We start from the raw sequence: 20,750 nt of genomic DNA, 5'->3' as shown, positions 1-20,750 counted from the left end.
ACTAGTACTAAATTTAAGTTTACTTTTTGCTTAAAATTTTGTTCACAGCTTGGATGATTATGTTGATTGTAATTATGGAATCAGTTCTTATAGATATCTATTTATTTCCTTATAAGAAAATTGCTGTTATCCACAAAATACTTGTTCCTGTTGGGCAGATGTCTGTTACTGCTCATTCCTGTGCCAGTGTAGCCTTACAACAATGGTGATTGAGAACCTGAAAGCTGGCATTCCTTAGTCCTTAGATATATAACTAGTGCTCTGTCAGGTGTGGTGGTTTGCTAAGTGGAGGGTTTCCTAGGGATAAGCGTTGTCACTGATTTGTACGACTGCTTGTGCATGGTAGAGAGAGTGCGGTATCAAGATCCGATCCATCCAGGGAAGTCTCACAGTTGGTCTGGATGAACGTTACTACCCAATTTAACACTTTCCTGGACTATCAACTATCCGACACTGAAAAAGGCACATAATGCTTTTGGTCTTGTAGTACTGAATGCAGTGCCCTCAACCGAACTCTGCTACTTCTGACCTAAAGAAGATTTCATCGTCAAAGTTCAAGAAGACCGATATGCCAGACCTTGTGTGATTCGGATTGATTACCCCGCATGCACGAGGGTGGAACTGGAGCAGAATGAGCGCTGTACAGTATTGGTGTGTGGTGAAGTTGCTCGTGCCTGCTACCAGTGCTGTCTCGTACGGTAGAGAGCACTGTTGATGGGGATGAATGGTGCTGATCTTTTCCCCTTCCCTTCTATTGTTTCAAGAATATTACTAGAACCCCCCTAAGAAGACTATAAGCCTGAAAGAGGTCAACCTTGGAGGAATTGGAACCTCCAATCGACAAGCTATTTCCTTACATGTGGACCATGAGCTTGTCGCTGTGAGGTAGTCTTCATACGTATAGACACTGCGCTGGTTCTTCAGTGGATTTTGAGTCCCAGCACTTTGCCCCACCACGCTGGTCTACGTACTGATCTCCCTCCATGCAACAAGATCTTGCTATGCCCCAGCATCAAGGCAAAACACTAGGTTTTCTGTCTCGTGCGTCCTCTCTATCTTTCTCTTTTTTCTCTCTCTCTCTCCTTCTCTTTCTCTCCTCTCTCTCCTCTCCTCTCCTCTCCTCTCCTCTCCTCTCTCTCTCTCTCTCCTTTCTTTCTCTCTATATATATATGGGAATCAAGACAGTTAACTTTCCAACACCACTCTGACTGCTCATACAAGAATTTAGATGCCACGTCGTAATTATTGGCAAGGATTTAGATGCCACGTCGTGATTATTGGCAAGGCTACACTCCACCTCAGATACAGGCACTTACATTTTCGGCAACCTGAGAGAGTGTAAGAGTTTGATATTTCAGCCTCAAAAGGTATCCTCCCTAATAAGTCACAATATCACTTTGTTTCAGTGCTCAGTCTAGTATGTGAGGATTCTACTGTGGTAATTGTCATGACTCTTACTCTCGTGAGGGTGGGGGGGGGGGGGTCCTGGGACATAATCAACACAACAGCTCCTTATTCCGGCTAGCGGAGGCGGAGAATCTTGGGCCTAAGTCTAGATTTGTCAAGCTCCTTCCATGTATTCTTTAGTATGATACTGTCTTGCCTCCTGTCAAGGGAGAGAAGACATTCATTTTTCAGTACTTCTGTCCTCGTGTTTTAATCTCCCCTTGAGTTGCCATGGTCAGAGCCTGCTGGTGTGGGGCAATTGGTAGCATAGACAAGATTTTCTCAGTTCTCATCTAAGGAATCCCCTTGCTCTAATTGATCTAGCAAGGTCATTCCTCTTGTTCTTTTTTCCCTAAAATGTTAACGTGGCAGTGGATGCAGACCCTTTTCTTTTACCCACTGATGCAGCGGTGATCATGCAGATTGCAGAGCATGAGGGATTTATTCTCAACACTTGAACCTGAGCCATGGAGAAGACCTGAAGAACTTTTTGGATCAACTGTTGGTCGGGTGCAGTTGCTTTCTTCACAATGACACAGGATTTGGCAAATCTGAAAAAGAGGAAGAGGCGTACTGACTTAATCCAGTCAGGCACTAAGGCTGAGATCACCAGTAATCAAAGTCGGGTTAACTGGGTTCTGGGTATTGAAGTGGAAGAATGATGTCACCTCTCACTGTGCCACGTAAGTGGGGTAAGGACAAGGCAGTTTCCCTAAGGAACACCTTGGTGTTGGAGACAGATAGACAAACTGATTCACCACGACCCCTAGATCATTATAAAACGAGAGAAGCCTATCTCGGTTTAGGTCTTCCTGTGAGTCCGCCAAGATCAACCAATCGTCTAGGTATCAAATGCCGTTTGTATGTTCTCAAGCTGATACCAGCGTTAAGACTTGTGGTGCTGTCCAGAGGCAATGACAAATTCGAGGTACGTCCTGGAAGTATGTTGGACTGGGATTGGGAAGTATGCATCTTTGAGATCGATCGTTATGAAGTCCAGAGGCCTGATCGTCTGTGACTATGACAGGCACTCCATCTTTTCACAGAACTCTATGATTGGTCTCCAACCTCCAGAAATTAACAAGAAAGAGTACTGAAGAAGCCTGGGGAGCAGTCATCGACCTCGTTAAGAGCAGCCTTCTTCCCTAGCATGGCCTGAACTTCTCTATTTAAAGGGCAAAGTCCTTCACCAGCCCTAGGGAATAGGATAATTATATCACTGGTGGTTGAATTAGAGGGGGAGAGCTGATGAATGGCAGGAGGTATACTGAGCAAAGAATGTAGATGGTTCACAGTTCTGTTCCATGATACTACAACCTCCATCTGGATTACAGGCATTAATGGAGAAATCCCCCCCCCCCAACAGAGTTGTTGATCTACCTATTTAGCAGTGAAGAATTTACACGACTGGATGTGGACTGTGGCCGTCGGAAGGACACTTCCAGGTGAAGCAGATAATCCTGACTGACTTCCTTCACTTCATACTTTTCCATCAGGAATAGGGAAAGCCCTAACGGAAAGAGTACTAGGGTTCAGAACCTCATGTTGTCCAATTTTCTTCTGGCTTCCCTCCCAGCCACTTTTATTACACCTAGTTATAAAATTTTAACTGCTGAAGTTATGTCTCCAACGGTTTTTACTCCCGGAGGAACCAAAAAAAAAATATATCAAAATTTATTTCTACTCCCATAGTTTTAGACTCAACAGGTCTAGATTATGACAACAAACCATCCTTGAAATATGGGACTCCAGACTGTTTTTCTTAAAATTTTGAAATATATATATGAAATAAAATTATAAATTAATTGAACTAAAAAGTCAAAAGACCATGTCGTAAGTAGCCACCATGGGACCCAGAGCTCGGTAATCACAAACAGAAAATGATGAGTGTATTTTTCTAATTACACAAACCTAGAGCTCTTTACGTAGGAGTATTAATTCGGTGATAGTTCAAAACAGCCATTAAAGCTTCTGCTAGTTAACAAAAAGGGGGAAGCAATGGTACACCAACCACCCCACTCACACCAGCAAACAACCATCACTTTGCAATTGTGGCAGGACATTGGGGGGGGGGGGTGTTTGATGATAGGACCAGTAGGTCTAATGAGCTCCAGGTTTGTATAGTTGGGAAAAATGCAAAAGATTCCAAATTTGTCATTTGTTCCGGCACTATATACAAACATTTAAGCTCTATACGTAGGAGACTTGCTCCATGGGTGGACGTCTTGAAATCAACTGACTGGTGACTGCCCCGGGTAACACTGCGCTTTGCACGAGCTGTTTAAAGAACATCCTGACACATCGTATCCTTATAGGATGACAGCCTGGGCGACTGGTGTTAACGTATAGAATTTAGCAATGTGACTTGACCAGGTCAATGTAATTTTGGAACTAGGCTCCTCACTTAACCTAGATGTAGCCCGACTCCACCTCACTTGCAGAATAGGGACAAATATATAAACATCAGGCTACACAAAGGGCATGGTACCCACCTGCAGTCAGCTTGCAGAGTTCCTCGGATGCTGAACCCCAAGAAAGGATAGGGTGATATAGGAAATTGCCAGTCGCTTGCAAATTCATCCTAAACTTACTCACAAATAACATCTGCCCCCAACCATCTCCTACTTGTTCTACAAGGGAGCCAAGGTGTTACATTTTGTGCAGCCATCATTGGACCTAAGGAGTTTGTTTCAGCCTTTATACCGCCATAAAGGCTGAAACGAACTCTTGTTGTGTGAACCTCCTCAGGGAAGGGAGATTTCCATGAAGAAAGCAGTCTCGCCCAGAACGCAAAGAACACAAACACTAGGCAGATTTGTCCAGGCTTGCCAGCAAACGCTGGAGAGGAGAAAGTCGACGCTTTCCTGTAAGGATGAGTACAGGTAATGTGAATTAATTGCACACTTAAAAGTAAGCTGAAGCTCTGTGCCAGTGAGTATTTTCTCACAAAATCGAAATGGGTATTAAGTCGAGCAACTTGGGTTGTTCACAAACCTTCGTCGGGCAGGTGAGCTCACCTACCCACCTTGGTAAAGCTCAGTGGATGGGTGTGCAACACTGCGCACGACTTCTCAGCGAAACAGTACAGTAACCCCTTGCTACTTCGCGGTTCGATTATCATGGATTTTTCAATATATTAATTCTGGGTCGACCTGTGACGGCCGGTGAAAAAGTCCTTCTTTACCCTTTTTCTGATATAAATCTTCCAAATATACCAGAGAAAGATAAAAGCATGGAATGCAGAGGTTACTACCCTCGCGCGAGCACCTCGTGAGTGTCGTGTACAATATACATCAGGGGCGTGTGAAAACCACTATTCATAGGCTGTCTTCCATTTAGATAACTCCTTCATCAAAGGGAAGGGCCGTAACAAAGACCCCAGAAACCACACTTGGACCACGCCACCGTCACCCACACGAGCGCCCTCTAGGTCATCCTTCTGTTTTGGACTTGCCCGCAAAGTCATAATTTTTTTTTTGTGCTCGGTGTTTTTTGCAAGTGATTGTCGTTATTTCAACATGACATGTTGTACAGCAATGCGTAGAATATAGAAATCCCCTTTTGATGACATTTGTGGACTATGAAAAAGCTTTTGATAATGTGCACCGGCCAATTTTGTGGAGAGTCCTGCGTTATGGAATTCTTAAATATGTAAATTTGATGAAATCTGTTCATGAGCATAGTAAGTGCAAAGTTAATGGAGTCTTTTCAAATGAATTTCCAGTGAACAGCGGGGTATGCCATGGAAATGCGTTGTCACCTACTGCATGTTGTTTATTCTTCCCATTGATTTTGTAATGCGCAGAATAGCCAGAGATGGTGGAGAAGGATTGGTGATAAGGAATTTAGCAAACCTAGAGTATGCTGATGATGCTGTCATTAGCAGAATACCACAGGATTTGCAATGCTTGCTTACCAGAATACATGAAATATCACACGAGGTTGGGCGGAAGTTAAATAGAAGAAAGACAGATGATGAGAATGGAGTATGCAATGGTAGATGAAATATCATTGGAAGGAGAAAGGATTAATGAGGTAGAATCATTTAAGTATTTAGGAATTATGATCACCAATACAGGGTCTTTAGAATTAGAATTTAATGAAAGATTGAAAAAAAACAAATCAGACAATGGCTAGGTCAAATCTATTCTATTTACAAAGGCACTCCCCCCCAATTTTGGGGGGGTAGCTGACGAGGGATTCAGCCAGGTTTGGCTGGTACTGTTAAGCTGCCACAGCCAACCCTCCCCCGTTATCCACCACAATGAAGTTTCATACGCTGAATACCCTACTGCTGCTACCTCTGCTTAAGTTTTATTCCTTGGATCCCCTACTGCTGTTACCTACACGGTCACCAAGGCGACCGGAGGAAGCAGCACGGCCTACCGGAACTGCATCACAATCGCTCGCCATTCATTACTATTTCTGGCACGCTCTCTTGCCTCTCCCACATCATTCCTCCTATCACCCAGAGCCTTCTTCACTCCATCCATCCACCCGAACCTTGACCTTCCTCTTGTACTTCTCCCATCAACTCTTGCATTCATCACCTTCTTTAGCAGACAGCCACTTTCCATTCTTTCAACATGGCCAAACCACCTCAACACATTCATATCCACTATAGCTGCTAAATAATTTTTTACACTTTCTCACCCTCACTACTTCATTCCTAACAATATCTAATTGAGATACAGTACACCAGCCAGACTTCTCAGACACTTAATCTCCAACACATTCAATTTCTGTCTCCGTCATTTTTATTCCCCACAACTCCGATCCATACATCACAGTTGGTACAATCACTTTCTCATAAAGAACTCTCTTTACATTCATGCCTAACCCTCTATTCTTTACCACTCCCTTCACTGGCCCCAACACTTTGCATCCTTCATTCACCAGACGTACATCTGCTTCCAGACCCCAAGTACTTAAAAACTGATCTACTTCCTCATGTAACTCTCCATTCAACCTCGCACCACCCTCCCTTCTCGTGCATCTCTTAACCTTACTCTTACCCACATGAACTCTCAACTTCCTTCTCTTACATACACTTCTAAACTCTGTCATTAATCGACCAAGCTTATCTTCCGAGTCTACAACCAGTCGAGTATTATCCGCAAACAACAACTAATTTACCTCCCATTCATGATCAGTCTTGTCTATGAGTTTCAATGCTCGACCATTCACCTCTCGCACCACTCCATCAACAAACAAATTGAAAAACCATGGCGATATCACACATCCCTGTCTCAGCCCCACTCTCACTGGAAACCGCTTGCTCACTTCATTTCCTATCCTAACACACGCTTACTACCAACATAGAAACTCTTCACTGCTTGCAACAACCTTCCCCTAATCCCATATAACCTCATCACATTTGATATTGGTTCCCTATTAACTCTATCATACGCTTTCTCCAGATTCATAAACGCAACATACACCTCTTTGCATTTTGCTAAATATTTCTTGCATATCTGCCTAAACTGTAAAAATCCGAGTCATACATCCCTATCTTCTTCTAAAACTACCCTGTACTTCTAAGATTGCATTCTCTGTTTATCCTTTATCCTATTAATTAGTACTCTACCATACACTTTTTCAAATCGCCTGAAATTACATATAAAAATCAGATTATATATCAGTTTAGTGAGATTGGTGTTACTCTATAGACATGAGTCAAGGTATGACAATGAAACAATCTCCAATAGATTTAGTAGATTTGAGAACAAAGCCCTCAGAAGGATATTGGGAGTTAAATTGCAGGACAGGATTAGACATGAAACAAGAAAAGATTACTCGAGTGCCATATGTGGATGAGATCATTATGAGGGGTAGATGGAGATGGTTTGAGCAAACTCTCCGTACTCCCCAAGACAGATTAGTTCACAGAACATTCAACTGGGCTCCAAAAGGCACTAGAAGAGTTGGAAGACCCAGGTCTACATGGCTGAGGACTATGAAGCACATAATGGAGAAGTATTGAATTAAAAACTCAAGATAGAGACAACTGGCGAAATCTAACAGAGTCCCTTTGCATCAATAGGCGTAGGAGATGATAATGATTAAGCAGGTTATGTGAATTTGGAACATGTAGTACAGTACACAATTCTTCATAGAATAATGTCCTATTCAATATTATGAATTTAACTTTTAATCCTTACAATACTGAATGGATATACCAATAGCAAACTGCGTACTAAGAAAAATAAAACGAAGCACATCTAAAATGAAAAAAAATAATTGATGAAATGAGAAATATGATTTTTATGAAATCTTGAAGCATGCAAATAATTCTTTAAACTTGGATACTCACCACTCTTATATGAATTTTGCCTAATTGATCCATAGCCATGGTCAATAGCTGACTGCAGAATTTCCAAAGTCTGCTACATTGTAGGCAGCCATTACACAAATACCATTTCTATATGCAAAATATATGTAAGTGAATAAAAAGCAATCGATCTACATAAAATATAACAATAAATCAGATAAGTAAATGGAAAGAAAATGCACACACACTCACTCTCTCTCTCTCTCTCCATACTAAAGATAAAAACACTATAGTTTCAACATAAACATGAATTGTTCGATCATATTAAAATTTTGTGATCTCTATCAAAATGCATTTATAATACAAATTCCTATGATCAAACAAAAACAAACCAATAATGAAATATGTGAATCATCTCTCGGCAAAACTCACTTTCCCTCTACATAAAACAGAAAATCATATCACATACCTGTATACAAACTTGATTTCATAAAAGAAAAAAAAAAAAAAAATAGCAATCCTTATAGCTAGACATTCACAATAAATGCCAATCACTATAGTGATGAAGAAAAAAAACACCAAAAATTAGGAAAAAAATTATCTAATTCATATCCTAAGAAAACTATCCTTGTCTCTTCAAACAGATATATCTGATTTACATATACATACCATAAAGCATGAAATACAACATGATAAAAAAATCTCTCTCTCTCAGTACAAAAACCAAACAATCTCTCTCTCTCAGTACAAAAACCAAACAAAGAAATTCTATCATGTAGCACATCCTGAGCCCGTGGCCTTTGGAAGAACTGAAACTTCCTTGGTCGTCATCTGCCTCGTGATTGCGGTCCGGTGGGCTTGAATTTTTTTTTTTTTTTTTTTTGGAATTAGACCCCACCGGACTCTGAGGCTTTGGTTGACTCCAGCTGCTTCTCCGAGGACGCTATTTACCACGTCCTCCGGAAGAAGTCCGCTCCCCAGATTGAGGCCTTAAGTAACCTGTTAGGCTCATGTCTAATGGAGTCCTCAAGTAAGACGAGCTTCCGGCAAGTGCGACGGACCACTGCAAAGTCATATGTATCACACTGTAGTGCGTGAGGCAAAGACTTTGTCAGGATCTTAAAAAAGTGGCTCCTCTCGTAGACTAACAAAGTCTACGTGGCTGAGTTGATAGATCTACCTAGCCTGGTTCTTGCATCTTAATCAGAGTATCTGGAAGTCCGGGGAGGCGTTCACTAAACTGTGTGGTGGCACAGTCCTAGTTCAATGACCCTGCTGCGAAAGTAGCTGGTGCATCGATCCAGCATTCTTGGCCTCCCGGGAACAACAGGGAAGTTAGTTCCGGCCTCCTTAGTTGCAGCATGGGCTTGCCTTCCATATCCACCTGTAAGGTAAGGCCTACTACCTTGGTGGTACATGGTGGCAGGGTTTGCCCATCCACCTCAAACATAGTGTACGTATTCTTATGAAGGGTTAACTTGGTATCGACACATTCCCACTCATTTAAAGTCCGGACCCAGGCTCTTTTGGCTAGATAACGGTTTCCTTGGAAACCTTATCTACCCGTAATAGCTCTTCCACCGACGGGCGCTCGTATCAAGGGAAGATGAGTTGTAAACCCGGCGTATGTTATTCAAAATCTTCTACCATATGGGGACCACCTCCTGCTATTGTCAACATGCCCCCTGAGAACTATTTGCCTCGACTCACAGATCGTGAGAGCTATCTCTCTCTCTCTCTCTCTCTCGACTGTCTCCCTTCTCTTCTTAGTGTATAACTCAAGCCTACTTCCCGAGGTTAGGGTGCGGCGAGTAAGAATTCCACCGAGTAAGATAATTTGGTATATGAATATAAAATTAACTTGTGCCGGGAACCCCAGCGAAACACCGCCGTGACACCCAGCAGAAAAACATGCGTGCTTAAGCTAAAGGAAATAATACGAAATACATACATACATATACCAAGGCACTTCTGGATCCGATTAAAGAAACATAACTACCATTAGTAGATACAATTCACAAAATATCCCGGCCCTCCGGAACAGAGTAGGAATTAATAACGAGGATGGATAACCTGAGAGAGGGGAGGGGGGCCGCGAGGCGAGGCGCATACTCAGTCCTACGCGCCTGGTGGCCAACCAAGACGAAACAAGGGGAGAGCCAGCCCCCACCCTGGGTGACTTCCCATTCTCTAAAAGCATGTGACCCAAGCCTACCCCCCTATGTAGGGAGTGGCGAAAGGCGTAAACGGGGAGAGGACACCATGGGGGGGGGAGACTAGCTCAAAATCAGGTGACCACCGTGATCGGAGGGGGAGGTACTACCGTCCGAAACACAAAGGAAGACCTGATGCGAAGCACGCAAACAAAACAACATATAATGGCAGACGTGAAAAACAATAAAATACAATGAAATTCATTTGAATAGGCTAAATCGGCATATTGAGTAAAATGGGGGAAAAGGAACACGGCGTAAAAGGAATAATACCAAAACCTTCCAAAATTGGATGGTTGCTGACTTGGAGAGGAAACTATACCATTTTAAACAAAAACTAGTCCTCCAAAATCGGGTAAAATACCGATCTCGTCAGGCAGGACTAAAATTAATCAAAACGCATTCCGATTCCCTGTAAAAAAAAATAAAAAAACAATGAATTCTCGCATGAAAAGCTATCGACCAAAGCCGCTAACACTGCCCAAATAGCCCAAATAAAAGACAAAATCATGCCAAAACATTCAATTAGATGTCCATAACACGAAAATAAGACTACAATTAGTATAAGGATCTAATAGAAAGTCTTACAAAACAAAGAGATCCCGAGGAAGCGACACCAAAAGGCCGCATACACACCTGTAAGGGAACGTCAACAAAGCGGCTGAGAGAAAAACCAACAAGGTTATTAAATGAACGCGTGTCGCTACCTAGAAATCCCACAGACAGACAAATATAATACTCAACTTGGGAGCAGGTATCTCCAAAACACCTGACATCTTCAAAAACACAAAATAACACAGAGCTACGAAAAACACGTCCGAACGTTAACGGGATGCTAACAAGGAATGTTGGGAGAATGATAGGTAGTGGTGATGGTGGGGGAGGGGGGTAGCTGTAGTGAACGGCACCTTGTAGTAACGGGGGGTTTTGAGGAGGGAGAAGTCTAATTGGAAAGGGACCTCTGGTAGTGGTTTCACTCGCCCCAGTTTTAATACCGACACCCTTTAGGGGTGTGCAAGCTGGGTATATTCCTGGCATTCCATGCAACTTTTTTCCCTCGCCCAGAAATAGATTTTTCCTTCGTCAAAATACCCTTTTTTGAAAACTTCATCTCGTGCACATTGTCTCTTCTCAGTTTGTTTTATAAAATTCACTTTATATGGAAATATGAGTCATCACTGCCATTCCCAGCTTGTAATACACAATATGCTTTTCAACATCATCTTGATAATATTCAACATACTGTATGAGATAATGTTAGCCAACATCTGAATCACATAACACAGCATGTACAAACATGCATATGACACACAGGGAAGGCTCAGTACTGATGCTTTCATGGCTGAAGGCAAAAGATGACTAATGGTACTTATAAACGTTTTATGAACAAGACCTAGGAGATAGGGTTGCCAATTAGTATATTAAACCATGTAGTTGCCACGTGTACCAAAAATATGTGATTTTCCGCATCCTGGTTTACAGACTGCGCATAGATCAATAAACGTCAGTAGTAAAACATTGTGGCAGCTCATATCTATGTCAATAGATGTACACTGTGAAGTAAGGGTTAACAACACTGTACTCTATTCATAGACAGGCATAGACAAAGAAATTGTTCAAGTGTGGACATATTTTCGGGACATTTTACATTTACAGTCAAGTCTCCAATACAAGAACTTTTGAAGGTAAAATCCTGTGTGCAATAAAAAGAATCAGAATAAGTGAAAAACAGAATACAAATCAATTAACAGTTTCAAAAACATTTTGTTAATAAACTTATTTTAAAAATGATTAATTAAGTGTAAGAAGCTGTAGGAATTCTTGATACAAGCTCACAACTGCTAATAAAATCAGCTGACAGAAAACAATGGAAAGTAAGGGTTTGGAAGTTATTAATTAAATGCCTAAGTTAATTATGTTTCACTTTTCTATTTAAGAACCCGCTCTTCGAATGCCTCTCATTCTCATGTAGAACACTTACTGTATTCTAAGAGATCAATTATTCTCTCACTATGGTAAATAAAAGCATACACATACAAATACTTTAAACATTAATCTAGATTTATGTTTGAGTATATATTTGTTTCCTTGATCCATACAAAACACTTTACAAAAATATTTTCAAGACCATTTAAGTTTATATTATAACAATGGGGGGCTACTATATATATTATTGAAAATTGGTAAAACTGGAACAAAATATCTACGTTTATACATTATAAAAAAAGATATGAACATATAAGCTGTGAGGTTTTATAGTTCTACCTTTTTAAGGCTTTCCTCATAAACGTTGGCATTACAAATGAAGCACGATGGATATCGGCATTGTAGTATTTTAGAGATAGCTTTTCAACGGCTTCTTCATTCCATATGGTGACAGGCTCCCTGAATTTTGTTTTCTGAAAATTAGATTTTTGTTAATTATTACTATGAATAATGGCCATGAATGGAATTTTAATTTTTTCATTTCAATACTCGACTGATGTTCATATTAAATGGAATTTTAATAATTTTTTCATTTCAATACTTGACTGATGTTCATATTGCTTTTGTCTCCATTAGGTATGTTGGTGTTACCCCTTAAAAATGCTAATAGTTCTGGTTTTCTTTCCTTCCAAAATACTAATGCCTCTGGTAAATTAATGAGACTTACCAGGAACGTAGAGAGTAGAGGTCCCCTTTTTGTTTTGTTTCTTTGTTGATGTCGGTTACCCCCCAAAATTGGGGGAAGTGCCTTGGTATATGGATATGGATGGATGGACAAACATCTAACAACATTAACATGCTGTGTATGTCGTATCGCTTCTTCAGTTAAAAAGTCCCAATCATTCCCAATCCTCTTAATGACACTAGTCACTGGGGAGGAGGGTGTGTATGTATTTGAACATAAGGGAGTATAAAAATAATTTTATGAAAATGCCATTAATTTCTTTCAACTTCCCCAGATAATTATACTTGCTGACTCCTACACTATAGTGGAGGTGGATTGGCTAGTCAAGTAAAGAGATAGGGCATTTAGTTTCCCATAATCAGTTAAATATTATCCTAGATTTACCTGCAGTCTATGCTTTTGCAAATTCTAAACTCTAGATTAACATTTCTAAATATTAGTTTATTACTTAAATACTCATTTATATAAAAAAACTTAATTACTGTAGAAAGACAATTTAAAGAAAAAAAAAAGAAAAAAAAGAAAAAAAATATACAAGGTAACTAGACAGCAACACAAAAGATAATCTACCAAACTAATTAAATTCACCATGCTATCAGACCAAGTCCACAAAAGCCACTATGGGCTATACAGTAAAAAATACCTGACACGTAAACCCGGTAATGTTTAACGAATACAGATTTGGTACACCAAGAGGTGCCTTTAAAACTCTTTCTAAATAAATGATTTTACTTGTAGCTGTACTTCTTATATCATGAACCCCAATTTTCAAATATCTCATTATACTTGCATCCAATTCTTTTTAAGCTTTGACACAGGCAGTAATACTGAATGACATTGCATTTGACAGAGATTAAATTCTAATTCTAATACCATAAAACAACTTAGGCAAATTACCTATAAGGTCCATATAATCATCTAAGAAAACTATCCTGTGAACTAAGGGCCACCTCTTTTTGTAAAGTAAGATAATAAAAAAAAAGTGGTAAACCTTTAGTCTCAAATCAATATTTAGCCATGAAACAGGGCAAAAGAGATAAAATCATCCTTTGATTACCAAAGCGCACTTTTTAAAAAATATTGATTGTAATTCATATTTTTGTTTTATGATGCCAAAGCCAACAGATTTAAAGTTTACCCATGGGATCTTAAGCAAGTGATTTTCAAAGGTCTGAAACATGAACTTTTAAAATACTGTAACACTGTCTAACTTATAAAAAAACAAAAAAAAAAAAAAAAGATCTTTTAAAGTGATTATGTTTTTCCTAACTATTCAAACTTTATAGGAGTAAGCTTTTATCATGGTTGAAACTTTGCTTTCAAGACTTATAATGAAGTCTCAGTAGTCACTGGTGGGTGGCAAGGAATTTCTTTCTGCTCTTATAAGCAGTCTAGCAAGGTAGCTCCTGTGAACAGGTGTATGCACGCGAACAGAAGCATACACCTCTCCATGAGCACGTGAATATCCAGGTTTGCTATTGCTTATAGGCAAGCACTTTATATCAGATAGGGGCATCAACTGATGAGTGTGCTTGTCCATATGCGAGTGAGTGCACAGGACAGTACCCAAGAGGAGCAGGACAGGGACGAGGGTGGTTGCAAATGTCCCAACCACCAGCGCCCATGCTGTCTCATATGAGATCAAGTACTGGTAGTAGAAACAAGACCTATACTGTATCTCATACTGAAAATCCTTCCTGGGAGCTTTGGTATAGTACTGCTCCTTCCACGAAACCACGCAGAGGAATCAAGGTCTCAAGAGAGATTGCCCAATCGGTTGTCCATGCTTTGGTGATTCTTTCCTCTTCTTTGGCTGTCGGATCACTGGGAAGAACAAGTGAATTGGTTTCCTATTGATTTGGAGGTGATGGTCTCCTCTTAAGCATGAGCGAAGCTCCAATCGTTGTTCCAGAACACGGGAACGGATCATAATCTTCCCAATTATGGTAGCTGTTTATAGTGGCAGCAGACACTCCTTTGCCCTTGTGAGGGAACAAACATCAATAGGAACAAAAGCTGGTTATGCAAGCAACTGACAGCAAGCTATAGTCATTGGGAAAACTGCAAAACCTTTCTTCAGCATTAATATCCTTCACACACAACAGAAAATAAAAACAGCCAGTTTATGGCACTGGGAGTAACCTACATCTTTAGTCTCCAGCGGCTGAAAACAAAGTGGGTACTCTGCGTGCTGGTAAGGCCTAGTCTTACTACCGGCACATTGACTAGCCATTAACTACTGACGTCTCGTTATAAATTCTAATAGCAGAGTTTCTGCTATGCTCAAAACATCCTCTTATTAAAGGACGGGGCTTTGTTTCCATGTAGGAACTAAAGAGGTTGTTAAGGGGTGACTGTTTCATAAAGAGGAGTAACATAAGATTCAGACTACCATGTCGGAATGTAAGGGTAAGCGGTTGTTTGGAGTCACTAACTTGAGTGAGGAAGGATATTAGGATCCCAGCTACCATCTCGGTCTTATACATCGTAATCTAGTAGTCTTAAAACAGCCGCTGGAAATGCACGAATGCATGGGTTTTGCAGCAGAAGGGTCTAAATTATTTGAGCATCTTCGAGGATCTATGATAGGATTTCAAATCTGGGAGTGATGTGTACCATCAGAACCTGTATTAAAGGATGAACTAGAACATCTATCTACCACTTCAGAAGTTAGGCTAGGGCTGAAACAGGACAGGATAGTCCTGAAATATACCCTTAAGAGATCTTCTGAACTTCCACAAAAAGAGCTAATGACATTTAAATCTTTATAAGCTCATGATTACCTAAACTAAACTTGTTTGGATTGTAGCAAAGTCAAGGGCTGGAGTGGCATTTTTGTCACTTAAGTTAGTTTTCTCAGGAAAATTGAATTAAAAGCAAACTTCTTTCATGCTTTAAACTACATCTTATCAGTAACCATGAAACATACTCTCCAAAGACACCTTTTGCACTCATAACAATTCTCTAAATTAAAAAACTTTCCCCAGCAAAAGGCACAAAGAGGATGTGGATCATGGATCACCCAAAAACAATTTCTTGTACAACTACGTAGCAATTGCTTACAAATCTGAGAGAAGCCATCTGTAAACCACTAAAAAAAAAAAAAAAAATGCTAACAATCTGGAGTGCATCTCCTGTCACTGCCAAGTCGACTTTTAGACTGTAACAAATACAAATGTGCAGCACATTATTGTTGTTAGACGCTGGCAAGTCTCATTACTGTAATAGGGACGTTAGCTTTATGTCTCCGTTTACGCATAACCAATAACAATTAAAACGTACGAATGCACTTAACTGCTATAAATCCGACACCCACTGTTATTGGTAAAACACCAGAGCACCCGGCATGCGTACACCAAGATGTATCCAACAGTATGCCTCAAGGCCCAGAAGCCAGCCAGACCAAATAGATTCCGACTGTTAGAAAACAAACAGACCAACAAAGAACGAGCAGCAGTTTTCACACAATGATACTACCAACAACCAAAGAGTAAATAAGGGTGTTAATGAGCAACCCTAACATTTAGTTTATTTTAAGAAAAGAATATGGGAAATTTTTCAATTCCTCGTAAGTATTGTCAATATATCAAGACTCCAGAGACTAAAGCAATATGAACATCAGAGGAGTTTCACAGAAATAATACATGTTTACATAATGATTTCTATGATGGAAAGTAGAACACTGCTAAGGAAAGAAGTCAACCAATTTCAAAACTAATTGTACTGATATCTAGCACCATTAAAAAATCTCCAAAGAATTTTACCGGAGTGTAAAGTATCTAAAAAGAATTCGACCTTATCATTTCATACCTCTCAGACAAAACAGGTCTGAAAATTTATTTGAAGTATACAGTATATTTCCCTAATCAAAATTCTATAAAATAACTGTCAGTCAAAAAAAAAAATAGTTAAAAACTTAAGTTTTTTACACATCTTCAATTTAGGTATATATTTTCATGTACTTACATCACTTTTACTGCAAAGGATGAACCCTATTTGACCTGAAGGGTAAGTTGGAGTGCATGTGTAGGCATAATCTACAACTGGATAGATTGTCCGACATTTTTTTAGGAGTTTGCTAATCAATTCAGCATGAAGCCACATGTTTTCACCCTGAAATTAATAAAAAGTTCAGATAAAATACATTAAAATTTATAATATACAATGATACAGGACTTCTTATACAAACAGCACAATTCTTTTTCATACAATAGAAAATTGGAGGCAAGAAATCAAAATTTATATACAGAAAATGGAATGAAGAAATGTATGGAACCCTAAAATATGGTGATTCATGATATATAGATATAAAAGTTTTTAAGTTTAAGATATATTGATACTTAGAAATTAAAAATTAAACAATGGAGTGAAGACTACTTTAAATAAATCAAGTAAATGGAGAAAAGAGTGTATGAAATGGAAGAGGCCTGAGAGGATAAAATGGAAGGAAGAGATACAGATCATTAGGAACAGCAGGGAATTTGCTAAAAGCATTAGGCGAAGTAATCAACGGGTCAACTAGAATAATTACGATATAAGGAAGGCTATTAACCCTTTTACCCCCAAAGGACGTACTGGTACGTTTCACAAAAGCCATCCCTTTACCACCATGGATGTACCGGTACGTCCTTGCAAAAAATGCAATAAAATTTTCTTTTTTCATATTTTTGATAATTTTTTGAGAAAATTCAGGCATTTTCCAAGAGAATGAGACCAACCTGACCTCTCTATGATAAAAATTAAGGTGGTTAGAGCAATTTAAAAAAAATATACTGCAAAATGTGCTGGGAAAAAAACAACCCCTTGGGGGTTAAGGGTTGGAAATTTCCAAAGAGCCTGGGGGTAAAAGGGTTAAAAGAGGGATGGCCACTGAAGTGAGAAACAAGCATCACAGTTTTCTTATAGAAAAAGTATGGGGTAAAGATGGATGAAGTATGGTATGAAAATATTGAAATAAGTGATGAGGTAAGGATTGGAAAATATTTAAATCTACATTGTCAGTTATGATTCATGTCGAGAGCAAAATCAAAGAAGGCAGTGTCTATAATGAGGCTAGGTATTAGAGTGCTGTTTTGTCTGATAATCACCTTATATCAGGTAAAGATACCAATCCAATTCAGGTTTTTAGCACTGTCAAAATATCCTACCACAGAAATTTAACATTAAATGACCAGAAGTGTTATAAAAACTAAAACTACTGTCATAAAATTCTCTTGTACAATTAACTTCCATTCCACAAATCGTGTAAAGCTGGTTTAAAAAATTAAGTATGTTGGATGACAAAACCTACAAAAGCGGAAATCACAAGGACCAAATCAAAGCCCATGATCTTTAATAATTGGTAGATTTTATGGAATATCAAATGAGAAAAACTTAAACAGATCAAACAAAAAAGGAACGCAATGTTCAGGTATCTTATCTCTTCTTCGAAATCGTTCCACATGTTTGATGATTTGCTGACATGATCAAATAACTGCATGTAGAGAATGTAGGTCAAACTAACAGTTGAACTTATTTCATGTGAATCTACAGATTTTCTGTTTATCCAATGATCATATTCTTGAAGAATTGCAATTTATTGAATAACATTCAAACTACAGTATCAAAACCCTTCAGGGAAACATAATGCACGTAAATATTCAAACTCGGAGGTGAAAAACTTCCTAAATACTGTAAAACCATAGTAAAAATAATAATGCTAATACTAACAACAATAAATGATAATATTAACAACAAATAATCACAACTTTGATAAATGTTCTCTCAATCTTGATGCTTACAGAGGTGAAGAATAAAATGGTACTTTTCCTTCTTTTTTTTTTTTTTTATAGAATGCTGATTATTTGGCTACTTAGCTATCTGTTAATTTTTTGCTAGTGAGTTAGACAAGATTCTTATTGCACTTGGTTAGAGAATTGGTAATGATACTCTATTGGGTAAATGTGTTTGTGGACATCCTAGCTCAGCTGATTACCACCTAATTTCTATAATCCCATCTTTTCTAAAGTTCTTGAATGTCTTTTGGCAAATCGTCTAAGTAGGTAATCATCTGTTTTAGTTTAAAATTTGGCTTTTGTAAAGGTATTGGGGAAAGTTATGCCATTCTATAATTTTCAATGCTTTACAGAAATCCCTTGATTGCAGTCAGGAAGTTTGTAAAATTGACCTTGATTTTAGTACAGTACTGCCATTGGCAGCATTAATCATGAGGCCCCCTTTTCAAACTCCAACAGAAGGGAGTAAGTTTTCTCTTAGCATCATTATTGAATTTTTAAGTAATAGATAGCAGAGTAGTTGTTAATGACCATAATGGTGAATATAAGAATATATCTGGTATCCCTCTGGCTAATGTTCTTGGTCTATTACTTTTCATACTATATTATCATTATTACTAGCTAAGCTACTACCCTAGTTGGAAAAGCAGGATGATATAAGCCCAGGGGTTTATATCATAGCCCAGTGAGGAAAGAAAATAAGGAAACGGATATAATTGTGGCCAGAACATACCAAGCAAGAGAACTCCAGCCCAAGACAGTGAAAGGCTATGGTACAGTTGCTATGGTACTACCTAACACTAGAGAACAATGGTTTGATTTTGGAGTGTACTTCTAGAAAAGCTGCTTCTACCCCTACCACGGGGAAAGTAGCCACTGAACAATTACAGTACAGAAGTTAAACGCTTGCGTGGAGAAGAATTTTTCTGTCATCTTGGTGTTGTCAGATGTATGAGAAAAGAGGAGAATGTGTAAAGGATAGGTTAGCCTATTCAGTGTATGAGTAGCCATAGGAAAATGAGCCGTTACCAGAGCGGGATCTAATGTAGCACTATCTAGCCAGTTAAAGAACCCAATACCTCTCTGGTGGTAGTATCTCAATGGGTGGTTGGTGCTTTGGCCAAACTACTATCTGGCCTAAAAAATAGATGATGCTACTCCCTTTGCATCAATTCCATCTCCTATGTATACAGTAGACTTGTGGTTGCTGAATCACTTAATATGAGATTAGTAAAAATTAGTGCATGGTGTAAAATTATGGGCTATGAAATTGAACTCTCAACAAAATTCAATATATGATTGGAAGTGGGTAAAAGATAGTGGCTCCTGAACTTCCAGATCTTTGCATTGATCATCTTTTTCACAACATAAACTTCTAGTGTCATTTTACATAGAAAATTGATTTTTGAGAAACACATCTGGTTCATTTCTCCAAATACACACAAAAATTGGCATCCAAGTCTTAAAATTCTACACAGTGATGATGTTGAAAGTGATGGTCACTTATGCCAATTAGGTAGTCCTCAATAGCTTAGACAAAGGAAGATAGCTGACAACCCATAGAATTTTTAAAGTCAGCAGAATTCTTGATAATCTCACCATGAATAAGTACTTATAATCCCTAGGAATACTTTTGAATGTGGATATCTATGCAAGACAGTTGCCAAAGGCTGTCCATTCACTTGTGGTGAAACCACATCTTTTAGTGGGAAGCTAAATCATGGCAGTTGAATCAAATTCACTGACTTGGTATCGTCATTTGACTTCCTAAAGTATCACCAACTGCACAATTAGATTAACAAACAGTACTTGGCAATCAACTTGATTTGTTCTTTACAGCTCATTATCTTTCTTAAATATCATCAACAAGTTAAGGCAAGTAAAACTAAAATCTATTATCAAAACTTGACAAGTAGAACAATACACTTTTCCTGGAATAAACTTTAAATCTTCTGAAATCTAATTGGAATACTAACCTGACAACAAAGAATTCCTCCCTCAGCCAATCTTTCTTTCATCTTTTCATAATAATCTTCATTGAAAAGGGAGGCTGCAGGGCCTGCAAGGTAATATTAAAATTAAATTCTATACTTTAGAGAACTTTCCCAATGGTCTTTTATCAATTAAGTATATTAATCCACAAGTGTTGATGCATAAAGACATTATCCAAGTAATTAGGCACAATTGTTACTTTTATCATCTGGCTCAAAAAATATAAATTTAAGAGTAATAAGATTTCTTATCTTTGTACAGTAATCACTTGATGTTCATGTTGCATTTCTCCAGAAGCACGGTTTAATCAACGCTTACTTATAAAATCTTAAAAATTCAAACTTTTTCCCATTTTCTTTTGCTTCAGCAAACATATGCCTTGA

General features: G+C 38.7%; 1 protein-coding gene across 2 annotated transcripts in view; it reads right to left on the bottom strand.

Annotated features, from left to right (window-relative positions):
- Window positions 1–11,843: 11,843 nt before the first annotated feature.
- LOC137623046 (spermidine synthase-like) overlaps window positions 11,844–20,750 on the bottom strand; it is a 91,538-nt gene continuing 82,631 nt past the window's right edge. For both annotated transcript variants that reach the window (XM_068353681.1, XM_068353680.1), the window contains exons 6-8: window positions 20,352–20,434; window positions 16,568–16,714; window positions 11,844–12,329 (exon numbers count right to left, since the gene is read on the bottom strand). In XM_068353681.1, coding sequence (XP_068209782.1) covers window positions 12,192–12,329; window positions 16,568–16,714; window positions 20,352–20,434 — 368 coding nt within the window. In that variant the 3' untranslated portion in view covers window positions 11,844–12,191. The remainder of the gene's footprint in view (window positions 12,330–16,567; window positions 16,715–20,351; window positions 20,435–20,750) is intronic.

The sequence above is a fragment of the Palaemon carinicauda genome, chromosome 30 (assembly GCF_036898095.1).
Source record: "Palaemon carinicauda isolate YSFRI2023 chromosome 30, ASM3689809v2, whole genome shotgun sequence".
Lineage (NCBI taxonomy): Eukaryota > Metazoa > Arthropoda > Malacostraca > Decapoda > Palaemonidae > Palaemon > Palaemon carinicauda.
This window is presented reverse-complemented; position numbering and strand designations above follow the sequence as displayed.